Here is a 12,119-nt window from a genome sequence, read left to right as displayed (position 1 = left end):
CCCTGCTTGTGGCTCTCTCTCCATCTCAAATAAATAAAATCTTAAAAAAGAAAGAAAGAAAAGAAACTGGAGTCCTCATTACTTCTAGTGCTGGCTAAGAAAAGTAAGCAGAGGCCAGTGGAGTGCCTACCCTCATAGGCACTTGGGTGAGAAGCAGCCTCCCGGGGTGGGGGAGTGCACGTTGAACTGGGCCTGTTCAGAGGGCTTAGAGGGGTCCAGGGAGCCAGTGCCTAGCTCTGATGTGAAGAGAACAGCTGAGGCAGGGACGACAGGGGAGACCCTAGGCCTTCTGGAGCCCCGGGAGGGGAGCAGTAGAGAAAACACAACATAGCTGGGTAAATGCAGAACCCAGCCTAACTGGGCCCTATGGGATGAGAATGGCCTTGGCCAGCTTAGAGGCATGGGAAACACAAACAGGTCATCAGGTAGAAAATTCAGACCATAAGAAAGAGAGAGAGGGAAGGGAAGGAGGAAGGGAGGGAGATATGAAGAAAGAAAACCAGATTACATACCAGTTAGAGGCCTAATACCCAATCAAAAAATTTTTCCCCAATTAAAATTTTTATTATTTTATTTGGTATTTATTTATTTATTTTTTTAGTAATCTCTGCACCCAGAGTGGGGCTCAAACTCCCGGCCCCAAGATCAAGAGCCGCATGGCTCTTCCAACTGAGCCAGCCAGGCACCCCCGGTATTTTAGAATTTAACCAATATTTTCTTGTCCCACCCCCATTTAGCTAGCATTCTCAGTGGGCATTCTGTTTGTGCATCTACATCAGTTACAACTCAAGTTGGAGACTGCCCAGGGTACTGACTTGTAAGTAATTTGGAACATGGCATTGGACTCTGAGAAACTGAGTCTGAGGGAGTTTTGATGATCTGTCTTGTAGGAAGCTTCTGGTTTAACTGGGGAAACACGATGACAGCACTTGTGAAAGCTGAAGAATAATCACCTCTTATTAATGTGATGCCAGTTCTATACAGGAGTAAACTCTGAGCTGGGAACAGCCTTCTGGTAAGCAGGCAGGGACTCCTGGTGCCCAACCACAGGCTGTTTAGTGGGGAGGGGTGGGAGCTATGGCCGACCCAGTACGGGAGTCTGAGCAGCTGCTTACGCCTTCCCTGTGGCGGTTTCCTCCTCTGCACATTAGGATAACAACACTAGCTCATGTGGGCATCTGTAGCTGGTCACTGTCAATTCCGGAGTGGGAGGGTAGTTCTAATTTCAGGGAGCTGGTTGCCATGCGTTTTCTTACCCCTTCCCCCACCTTGCTGTCTAGTGCTGGCTGAGCTCAGCAACCTGCTCCCTTCTTCAGTGGTTTTCCAGGGCAAAGAAAAAGAATCAAAATGGAAAAGAATTATTATAGATTAAATCTTTTTTGTGCCTTTTTGTTTTGTTTTTTGATTTATTTATTTTAGAGGGAGAGCACAAGCACAGGGAAGGGCAGAGGGAGAGGGAGAGAAAGAATCTCAAGCAGACTTCCCACTGAGTGGGGGTCTGACACAGGGCTTGGTCTCACGACTCTGAGATCATGACCTGAGTCGAAATCAAGAGTCAGATGCTTAACTAGCTGAGCCACCCAGGCGCCCCTGTGGCTTTTTGAATTACCAAATGGGGAATGAGTGATAATGTAATCCTGTCTGGCAGCACTGCACTTTCTGAAGTTTGTAGGACGTGTCCATGGAGGAGGTTATAATAAAAAAAAGTCGTGAACACGTCTGTTCTTTCAAGAGCCCTAGTGCCTTGAGCCTGCAATTTACAAGGAACAAAGGCTTTGAAGTAAGTGTTGTGGATCTGCTGGGCAGGTCCACAGGAACTTCCTTTGCTGGAAGGAACATTGGTGATGGGACATTGTTGTTACTTCTATCATATCTGGTGCCGGAGTAAAAACCTGTGTCAGGTGAACAGCTAGTACGGGAGTTATGGAGGTAGATTTTATAAACAGAGGGTCACAGTTTTCTGGAATTAAAATACAGAGGGCAGATGGACCTTTCTGAAATTTGTAAGAGCAAAGTAAAGGCCCAGGTGACTTCCTATGGACTAGTTAGTGCAGTATCTTACCTTAGCTGGTTTGCTTGGTCCAGTTCCTCTGTCTGTCTCTCTCCCTGTCTTCCCCCCCGCCTTTTCAAGAGAATTGGGCCACTTTATATAAAAGAAGGAGCCAATTAGCTAAAAAGTCAAACAAATCGTGTTTATACCTTTCCAAACTACCTTCCTGTTATCGGTATACTTAGATACTTTGTTTTTTCATTTTTGTATATATAGATATATATATTTTTTAAAGATTTATTTATTTATTTTAGAGATTGAGAGAGAACACGTGTGCAAGTGGGAGGAGAGGGAGAGAGAGAATCCATAAGCAAACTCCCGGCTGAGCACAGACACCCATGTAGGGTTCAATCTCACAACCCTAAGATTATGACCTGAACTGAAATCAAGAGTCGGATGCTTAACTGACTGAGCCATCCAGGTGCCACTTTTACTTACATACTTTTGCACATACTTGTAGTCAGTATTTTGAGTCTTTTAGGTAAAACAAGTGTATGTAGACTTTTCCATAGTGGATGCAGCCTATCAACTTTTCCCATCTGTGCCAAGATTCTATTGTTTCCGGTCGTTCGAGCAATCCTACCCTGTATTGTTAGGCTGTGTGACTTTTTTTGTAACATCATAGTATGGCTACCTACCATTTTGTTACAGATTACTATTAATACATCTTCAAGTGTATTTCCCAGAGTGGAATGTTTTTTTGTTGTTTTTCAACAACAAAGGGGGGAGAGAGAAACCTAAGCAGACCCCAGTGGGAGTGTGGCAGCAGCTTGTTGATAATGAGAGGTTGAAGTCTAGAAAATTTCTATGTTTATGATTTGGCTTCTGATTTTCTGGGGATTCCAGTGGTTGCTGCAAAGAAAAAAAGGATACAAGTGTAGAGGCCAGTCAGACCAAGTTTGGACACGTAGCTTTTCAGAGAATGAAGTGAATTCTGCTTCTGACATTGCAAGGTGGTTTCTGCATGCTGCCCCACACAGCCACTCCCTTGAAGAACAGTGACCAGGCCACAGAGGTGGACAAAGGCTGCCTTCCCTGGGCCCTACTTGTGTGGATTGAATGTGCTAATGGAGCTTTCCCCAGAACCTTCTTCCCATCTGTGTAGATGGTGCTTTTAGTTCACATTAAGGATTTAGTATTCTTGCCTCTAATTGGAGTAGGACAGTATCTATTTTTCTTTCAAAACAAAATTGTTAAATCATTTCAGAGTTTAGGAAACTATTGAAGTAGTCAACAGCCGATAACTTTTTGTTGTCCACAGGTGCCATATTGTTGGCAGTATGCATGAGAACACTGCCTGCCTGCCTTTCCTTTTTGGATTTTTTTTTTTTAAGATTTATTTATTTATTTGACAGAGAGAGACACAGCAAGAGAGGGAACACAAGCGGGGGAGTAGGAGAGGGAGAAGTAGGCTCCCCGCTGAGCAGGGAGCCTGATGCGGGGCTGGATCCCAGGACTCCAGGATCACGACCCGAACCGAAGGCAGACGCCCAAGAACCGAGCCATCCAGGTGCCCCTGGATTTTTTTTTTAAGTTTTTATTAATGTAAGTAATCTCTACACCCAGTGTGGGGCTCGAATTTATGACCCTCAGATCAAGAGTTGCATGCTCTTCCGACCGAGCCAGCCAGGTGCCCCTCCTTTGGATTTTTTATTCAGCAAGTGTTTGTTGAGAACTTGTTATTTTCTGGGCTCTGGAACTCCACCAGTGAAAGAGACAGCTGTGGCCCTCTCTCTGGAGCCAGAGTTGGGCCTCCTTTGAGCTGAGAGGAGGGAATTAGGGGCTCTCAGGCAGGACTGGGGTTGAAGAACGTGGGAGGAAAGTGTACCCAAAGGGAGACTGGCACAAAGTGGTAATGAGAAGACATCTGTGGAAGCTGGCTTTCCCTTCCTACCTTTTTTTTTTTTTAAGATTTATTTATTTATTTTAGCATGTGCAAGAGAGTGGGGGAGGGGCGGAGGGAGAGAGAAACCTAAGCAGACTCGCTGCTGAGTGCGGGGGCTGGATTCCAGGACCCTGAGATCATGACCTGAGCCCAAACCAAGAGACACCTAACCAACTGTGCCACCCAGGTGCTCCTCTCCCTTTTGTATTTTTAAGATAAGCAAAAGGCCCTGTTGCTCCAGCAAGACTATGCCCTCCCAGAGCAAGACCATGCCCTCCCAGAGTGTGTAGTTATCAAACAAAACAATTAATGATCAGATTTAATCACATATATAATCACTGTTGTGCAGCGTGATAATTAGGTGCAGGAAGTTTACCTAACTTACCATAACTAGTAACCTAGACAACCAGATTGCAGTTGTTCTTGTCTGCCTACTTTTAGTTTCACATGCAAGCAGCATGGGACCTGCAGTCTTCAGGTGCCTGGGGTATGTCTTCTGCATGGCCACATGCACCTCCACCTGTCTAGAGGCTCTGGGACCTTTTACTCTGCCCTCTTCCCTCCACTGGGTGGCCCACAGCTCCTATCCAGCCCCCTTTTCTCTCAGCAGCCTGCGTGCTGAGTGGCCCAGGATAAATCTTGGCTCTCAGGGTCACCAAGGACATAGAGCTGAGATGTTCTTTCTTAAAAGTCTGTAAAAAGAGGTCAGTGTGGACAAGCTGGTGTGGGGCTTATTCTGCAGTCGACAAAGTGTACCTTGGCCCCTTGGTAAAAGAATGCAGGATGCATAGCTGGGCAGCCTTACACCATCTCTGTGGTCTGTCCCATTTTACTTTGTTCATGTTGTTCCTTGATCTAGAGGCCCTTCCTCTCTCACCCAAATGCTGTCTGTCGTTGAGGGTCCTGGGTAAGCCCTCTCTTCTCCAGGAAGCCCTCTGAATACTCTTCTCTCCATGTGATGACCACCTACCTTCACATTCTGGACTTAACATTAATGAACTGCACAGTTCATCATTATTATTGGAGATGAGAGTATATCTGATTTGGAGTCAAAAGAAGGTCCCATTTACTATATATACTGGGTTTTTTTTTTTCCCAGCATATTGAGATATAATTGATAAGTTAATTACAATATATTTGAAGTGTACAACGTGATTTATAATTATGGATTTCCACAATTGAATCCATATCCATCGCCTCACATATTCTTTTGTAATAATGCTTAAAAGCTACGCTTCTCAGCAAATTTCAATTATGTAGTAAATTATTAACTCTGGTCACCATGCTGTTCATTAGGTCCTCAGGCCTTAATTGTCACTGAAAATTTGTACCCTTTTACCAACCTCTCCCTATTGTCCCCACCTTCAGCCCCTGCAACCACCATTCTACTCTGTTTCTATGACTTAAATCTTTTTTTTTATTTTTAAATTTTTATTTTTTTAAAGAATTTATTTATTTGACAGAGAGAGCACAGGTAGGCAGAGCGGTAGGGAGAGGGAGAAGCAGGCTCCCCACTGAGCAGGGAGCTGACGTGGGGCTCGATCCCAGGACCCTGGGATCATGACCCGAGCCAAAGGCAGATGCTTAACCGACTGAGCCACCCAGGCGCCCCTTAAATCTTTTTTTTAGGTTCCACATACAAGTGATACCATGTATGTCTTTGCCTGGCTCATTTCACTTTCTGCTCTTTATTTTCTAAGCATTCTAGGACGACATCAGTTAAGCCTCTATCAAAATACATCCTTCTCTCGCTTTGTCTCTCTGTCAAATAAAAAATAAAATCTTTTAAAAAGCGGGGGGGCCTGGGTGGCTCAGTCGTTAAGCGTCTGCCTTCGGCTCAGGTCATGATCCTAGGGTCCTGGGATCGAGCCCCGCATCAGGCTCCCTGCTCAGCGGGAAGCCTGCTTTTCCCTCTCCCACTCCCCCTGCTTGTGTTCCTTCTCTCGCTTTGTTTCTGTCAAATAAATAAAATTTTTAAAAACGCCTCTATCAAAATACAAACGTAAATAATATCTAATATTTAGTGCTTACCATGTGGTAGGCACTGTGCTAAAAGCCTTACTACCTTCCCTGTTCTCACTTAATCCTTCCTATCATTAATCCTACTGTATAAATGCTAAATCTAAAGGCGTGAAGGTTCAGAAAAAGCGTGCCGAGCAAACCATGTATTATAATATCTGAAAAGATAAAGAAAATGTAATTACAAGCCTAGAAGAAACTCAGGATATATACCAACATACTAGCAATGAGTTTATCTGTGGGGTGAGATGGAGGTTGGTTTTTATTTTCTTCTTTATACCTTCGAAGGACCATTACTTAAACTTTTTGTCCCCCTAGACTCCTGTTTCTGGGTGGAACATGTAGAAAATGCTCAATAAGTAGGTACTGGTGGAGGTAGAAAATGAAGGCCTCTTTTTTCCTTGGCTTGATTGGGTAGCTCTGGTTTTGTAAGTTCCTTTAGTAGCTGGTGCAACTGTGCTGCTGTTCATCTGGAAAATTCCCCAGATGGGCTGCTCCTTTGCACTGCCAGATAGAGGCCTCCGGGGGTGGGAGGTTAGCTTGTCTTGTGAGACTCTATTTCCCTGGCTGACGGAGGTTCGGCCCTGGCAGCAGCACTGGGAACTGACTGGCTAGCTTGTTTTATTTCCTTCAGCCCGGCAGAGTCAGGGGTAGGCTGGGGCCGGTCTGCTTGTGGTGACTTCATGTACCTGATACCGCTTGTCTAGTGCCTTTCAAGCTGGTCTGTGCACAAGGCTGGGACGGGCCAGCCCAGATGCCCTTGCTGCCCGACTCAGAGCCGCTGTTCCCGCCGCTGCTTGTTTTTGTTCTAAGCTTTATCTGTGATGTTATTTTGTGTTTTAGGTAACTTTTAATTTTGTTGTAATTTCAAACATACAGAAGAGTTGTAAGAATGGTACAAAGAACTCTTGTGTACCTTTTATCCAAATTCACCACCAGCATTTTGCCTCATTTGCTTTTACTTGGTATAGTCCTCCCACTCTCTCTCTATTACGTATGTGCACGTGCACACACATTCTGAGCCATTTTACAGTAACTTGCAGACAGTGTGCTCCTTTACTTTTAAAAACTTCAGAATACAGTTCCTAAAACAAAGACATTCTCATACATAATCACAGTACAATTTATAAAAATCAGCAGGTTCAATATTAATACGATGCTATTACCTAATCCACTGTCCATATTTAAATTTTGTCCATGCTCAGATAATGGTCCCAGTAATGGCAGAGCTTTATTTTTTAAAGAAAACACTCTAAGGCACGTGGGTGACTCCTCCATTATGTTGGCTCAGACGAGAGCAGCACCAGCAGGTGTTTGGGGGAAGTGGCGCCGTGGGCGCCACATCGCCAGCTTCTTGTGTCTCCTCAGGACCAGAAGAGTGAGCACGCAGGAATCACACTCGGCAACGATGTCAGCGGAACTGGAGACTGCGGAGGGGGTGGATGAGTCGGAGAAAAAGAACTCCGGGGCCTCAGAAAAAGAGAACCATGCCAGGTGAGTGGTGGGGGCTGGCTACGTTGAGTCCTGTGGGCTTAGGGTGCCGGGGTGTGGTTGGGGTCGTGTCGTGCTGCTGCCGCCGCCCAGGACACCTGATTGGGACTGCAGAGAGGAACAGCATACAGCATCCTGGGCTGCTTGAGCATTCTCCCCCTTTGTTCCCAAGGAAGCAGGTCAGGCACTGCTAGAAGTGCTGAGGAATGGAATTTGATGGTATTTCTGATCCTTTTTTCTTCTTAAAACCCTAAGTGTTTTGTCTTCTGTGCTGAAAAAGCGTCATTAGGCAAAACTGGCACCTTGACTAGTGTTTTCCACTCCTTAGAATGTGGGAGTAGCTCTGACTCCAGGGATTTTTCTTACTGGGTAGGGACAGTTCATGCTAAGCCTCAAGTTACCGAAGCCTGTTCTTCATTGTTCTTATTGTCTCGTAGCCCTGTCACTGACAGAGTGCTTTTTTATATCTTGAAATAATTGCTAATAATAAATGATTCTTTTCCTAAAGAAGCCAGCAGAGGGAGGGTGGGCCGTGAGGGACCAAGTTTTTGTCACTCTGGTGGATGGATTGTGTGGACCGCGTGAGCTGCTACCCGGTGTGTCCATCTTTAGGGTCATGCGTCGTTTGCCTTGTTGTGTACTGGCTGTGGCACCTGTCAGCGCAACTGCATCCTGTGTCATTTTAAGTGATACAGGCCTACGTCCTGGCTCCAACTGCCTCGGCCCGTCTCATTCTGATCCTACACCTGGGCCCAGCCCCATGTAGTCCTGAAGAGGCTGTGGGTGGAAGGTGGGAGGAAGGCAGCAAGGCTGCCTTGGGACAGACACCATCAGTCCATCACAGCAGCATGGATTCTGCGAGACATGTTCCCCAAGGCTGGCTGCTCCTGGAGAAGCCAGCAAACGCTGTGGTGGGATTAGAGGTGTGTTTCCTCAGGCACTAGGTGGCCACAGAGGCAAAGCATTGTTCATTTGGGTGGTTCATAGAGACACGGACACTGTTAAGGAGTAGGCCATAGTCATCCCCCATGTCACCCAAGTCCTTGAGGCCAACTCACATCTGCCTGCTCTCTGGCAAGACCCTGTATTGATGCTGGAGTGGAGTTTCTGAGCAGCTTCTGCCTCCAGCTCAGCAGGGGGACACCCTGAGACTGGAAGGGGCTAGTTCACACATGCACACGCGCTCGTGCACGCGCGCACACACACACACCCCTCCCTCCATCTCCACAGGATGGCTGACCTCTCTGAGCTCCTGAAGGAAGGGACCAAGGAAGCACATGACCGGGCAGAAAACACCCAGTTTGTCAAGGACTTCTTGAAAGGCAACATCAGGAAGGAGCTGTTTAAGGTTGGTGCCCTTGATTGTGGATAGGGTCAGGTTGGGGGCCTTAGTCCCATGAGGAAGATCCTCTTGGAACTGCTCAGAGGCGGAAGCTGGGCCTTTCTCTACCCACTCTCCACTCTTTTGACATCAGATTGTGGTTTTCATGAAGCTTAAATAGAAGAGCATGGTGGTAGTGTGCAGGAAGCAGAGGTATCCATGTTCCTAAGAATTCACCATGTCAGTCCTTTAAGGAACATGGAAGTTTCCTGAGTGTGTGAAATAATTCACTGTATAAAAATGGGCTTCTGGGGAATTAGGGTGATGGGGGCACACTGCTGGAGCCTTCACTGGTGGCTCCTCAGACGCGGGGGCAGGTCGGCTCAGGAGATGTGCTTGCTGGTCAAGGCCGACAGCCCTATCCCATGGTCTCCCCCGTTGCCCTCAACAGCTGGCCACTACTGCACTTTACTTCACATATTCAGCCCTTGAGGAGGAAATGGAGCGCAACAAGGACCACCCAGCTTTTGCCCCTTTGTACTTCCCCACGGAGCTACACCGGAAGGAGGCACTGACCAAGGACATGGAGTATTTCTTTGGTGAGGACTGGGAGGAGAAGGTGCGGTGCTCTGAGGCTGCCCAAAAGTATGTGGAGCGGATCCACTATGTGGGGCAAAATGAGCCAGAGCTTCTGGTGGCCCATGCCTACACTCGCTACATGGGGGACCTCTCAGGGGGCCAGGTGCTGAAGAAGGTGGCCCAGCGGGCCCTGAAACTCCCCAGCACAGGAGAAGGGACCCAGTTCTATCTGTTTGAGAACGTGGACAATGCACAACAGTTCAAGCAGTTGTACCGGGCTAGGATGAATGCCTTGGACCTGAACCTGAAGACCAAAGAGAGGATTGTGGAGGAGGCCAACAGGGCCTTTCAGTACAACATGCAGGTACTGCTGGGGCTCATGGGGGGGGGGGGGGGGCAATCCAGAGCTGCCTGAACAGGCGTCAGTGCATTAGGCCAGATGAGCTGCAGCCTGCCAGAGAGAAAGTAGAAGGACCAAATAGGCCACACAGGGCAAGCCCAGCGATGGCTCTGCTTTGTTTGACAGACAGCCTGTGTGTTTTTGCTTTGGGGAGGGCGAGGCCCTAGCACAGAGGGTTTTGGGAAAATGAAGCTCCCTCCCTCCCTCTGCCCATAGGATTCTGGTCTTGAGTGGATTTCCTCCTTTTTAGCGAGGGTTCTGAAAAGCCCCACTTGATAAGTTCATGGAGAGAACCAAGGAGAGTGAGAAGCAGAACTCCGTTTACAAGTAGCCTTTAGATGGGGCCAAGCCTGGGAAGGCTGATTCCGTCCCTGGAACCCAGGCCAGCCCTCAGCACCAGGAGAGTGGCCATGGCGGGGGGAGTGAAGCACCAGCCGCAGTGCAGGCCCACTGGCTTAGTCTGACATTAGCAAGCCTCCAAGGGCCACTTAGGATGGGTCAGCCCTGCTGGGGCCTGTTTTCGCATGTTCCTCTCTGTCATTCTTTCTAAAAATACCTAGCCACTGAAAATGGCCAAGTGCCAGTGCTCACAGGGTGTTTTGGGGCAGCGCTTTTGTTCTCTCCTCATTGTTTCTACCCTGGTAGTTTCAGCTGTGGGCTGTGTTGTCTGGTCAGTGCCCAGGGAAGAGCCACCACAGTCAGCAGCGGTGGGATGCTGAGCACAGGGAGAAGTGTTAGGTTGGTGTGGCTGTCCTTGCTGCTGATTGGGGCTGCTCACTTACTGGTCTGCCCTCCTGAGCAAGTCTCACCAGTTCTAGCTCCCTCTGCATGGGGGAAGAAAGAGATTTTTCTCCGAAAGCAGAGTGGACACAGTCAAGTGATGGCTGTTCATCCCCTGCTCCTGCAGATATTCGATGAACTGGACCAGGCTGGCTCCTTGTTGGCCAAAGAGACCCTGGAGGACGGGCTCCCCGTGCACGATGGGAAAGGAGATGTGCGTAAATGCCCCTACTATGCTGCTAAACCAGACAGAGGTAGGTCTTGCCTGTCCCGAACTCTCCTCCCAGGGTGGGTTGTGTCCACGTTTCCCACTGATGCCATGTCCCCTGTTGGTGCTGCCACACAGGTGCCCTGGAGGGCAGCAGCTGCCCCTTCCGAACAGCCCTGGCTGTGCTGAGTAAGCCCAGCCTGCAGTTCATTCTGGCCGCTGGTGTGGCCCTGGTTGCTGGCCTCCTGGCCTGGTACTACATGTGAAGGACCCATCATACCACGTTGGCGCCCTCCTCCTGAGTGACCACTGGCCTGCCCCCACCTCCACCGGTGACTAAACTACCACCTCAGGTGACTCTTCTTAAATGCTGGTTTTGAGAAAACAAGCAACCAATAAAGGCCAGACGCTAAAGCCTCTGCCTGTAGCGTCCTCTCTGTGGGCTAGATGCTGAGCTGGCTGTAGGCCCACCGTTCCTGCAGCCATTAGGCCATGGTACTGGGAGCAGCCTGGGCCTCTGGAACCAACTCTGCTCCAGGGGCGTCCACACTGCTCACCCTGAGGCTCCTTCCCTTCATTCTTCCTTATGTTGGCATTTAGGTGGGTACCTTTCCCCTGATGGGAACAGAGCAGCCAGCAAGCCCACGCTGCTGTAGCTCTGTGGGAGGGAGGGGTGGCTTGCACCCTGCCTCAGAGGCCTGGGGAGCTCCGTCCTGAACAGCCAATCCTCACCCTCTCAAGCAGAAACTCCAGAAGAGGGGGGTCTGTTTAGCCGTGGCCTATCTCCTCCCTTGACCTGTGTAAATGCTACAGCACTCAATAAAGTGGACTCTGACAGCTGCCTCCCTCTTTCCTGGCACCAACATTATCCTTCTCAGCCACTCCTGCCCTTCCTGTGCTCCCAACACCCCTGGTCACCTCACAGCCCTCTGCCCAGAGCAAAGCCACCGTGTCTCACAATCTGGTCTTGTGAATTCTCTCTCACAAGTGCCTGGGAGGTGTCCTACTTTTTGAAATAATTTGTTTATAAATAAGGATAAAAAGTATATACTTGTATTATAACAATTCTTGTCTAAAATACAAATGTGAACTTAAATATTTTTATTGATAGGAATCAGTTTCTTGTTTTATATATTGAGGATCTGCAAAAGTTTTATTCAGGAAAGGGTTAAATGGCGAGGAAAATATTGTCTTCGACTACTGACCAAGCCTACTGACCAAGCCTACCCGTTTTTCACAGTTCAGATGAGGGCTAGTAGGGGTGGAGCTGGCTCAGAACCTGGGGGCTGACTAGCTGCCCCCATTAGCCTTCAGACCAGAAGCCTCAGCCCGTGACTCTGTCTTGCTTAAGGGAGCAAGGGTATTTGCCTGCAGGGTGGGACGACC

General features: G+C 48.3%; 1 protein-coding gene across 2 annotated transcripts in view; it reads left to right on the top strand.

Annotated features, from left to right (window-relative positions):
- Positions 1–11,570, top strand: part of HMOX2 (heme oxygenase 2) — a 29,860-nt gene extending 18,290 nt beyond the window's left edge. For both annotated transcript variants that reach the window (XM_036091089.2, XM_036091097.2), the window contains exons 2-6: positions 7,323–7,448; positions 8,676–8,793; positions 9,218–9,709; positions 10,653–10,779; positions 10,872–11,570. In XM_036091089.2, coding sequence (XP_035946982.2) covers positions 7,363–7,448; positions 8,676–8,793; positions 9,218–9,709; positions 10,653–10,779; positions 10,872–10,999 — 951 coding nt within the window. In that variant the 5' untranslated portion in view covers positions 7,323–7,362 and the 3' untranslated portion in view covers positions 11,000–11,570. The remainder of the gene's footprint in view (positions 1–7,322; positions 7,449–8,675; positions 8,794–9,217; positions 9,710–10,652; positions 10,780–10,871) is intronic.
- Positions 11,571–12,119: the final 549 nt, after the last annotated feature.

The sequence above is a fragment of the Halichoerus grypus genome, chromosome 6 (assembly GCF_964656455.1).
Source record: "Halichoerus grypus chromosome 6, mHalGry1.hap1.1, whole genome shotgun sequence".
Classification (NCBI taxonomy): domain Eukaryota; kingdom Metazoa; phylum Chordata; class Mammalia; order Carnivora; family Phocidae; genus Halichoerus; species Halichoerus grypus.
Note: the sequence above shows the minus strand (reverse complement) of the source record. Positions and strands in the feature narration are given on the sequence as shown.